General features: G+C 56.2%; 1 protein-coding gene across 1 annotated transcript in view; it reads left to right on the top strand.

The window, feature by feature from the left end:
- The window catches only part of EMH_0032910 (uncharacterized protein), a gene marked incomplete at both ends in the record, with an annotated part of 2965 nt that overhangs the window by 1887 nt on the left and 658 nt on the right, over window positions 1–420 (top strand). Inside the window, one exon of the mRNA XM_013494684.1 lies at window positions 238–420. Coding sequence (XP_013350138.1) covers window positions 238–420 — 183 coding nt within the window. The remainder of the gene's footprint in view (window positions 1–237) is intronic.

Raw genomic sequence — 420 nt, 5'->3', positions numbered from 1 at the left:
TTTTTTTTTTTTTTTTTTTTTTAGTGTTTGTGTGTTGTTTCACCGCGTGTATATATCTGTCTGTAGCTGCATATGCTGCTGCATCTATTGCTGTTGCTGCTGCTGCTGTTGTGTGTGTTGCTGCTGCAGCAACTGAACGAGCTGCATGCATCTCTGATGCATGTTATATCGTGCGATGAGGAGACACTCGACGCCCAGGGGCAGCCCCAGTGGGTCCGCCACGGCTGCTTCTCGCAGCTCTCTGTGGTGGCGCCGGAGCGGCTGGAGGCCCCGCCGCGCCACTGCTCTGCTGCTCGCGTTCGCCACGCCTTTGAGTTTCTCCGCAAGCGACGCACACACAGCAGCAGCAGCAGCGACAGCAGCAGCAGCAGCAGTAGTAGTAGTAGTAGTAGCAGCAGCAGGAGGGAGCCAGGGAGCAGC

Source organism: Eimeria mitis, genomic scaffold (assembly GCF_000499745.2).
Source record: "Eimeria mitis Houghton genomic scaffold, Emh_scaff1249, whole genome shotgun sequence".
In the NCBI taxonomy this organism is placed as follows: domain Eukaryota; phylum Apicomplexa; class Conoidasida; order Eucoccidiorida; family Eimeriidae; genus Eimeria; species Eimeria mitis.
Note: the sequence above shows the minus strand (reverse complement) of the source record. Positions and strands in the feature narration are given on the sequence as shown.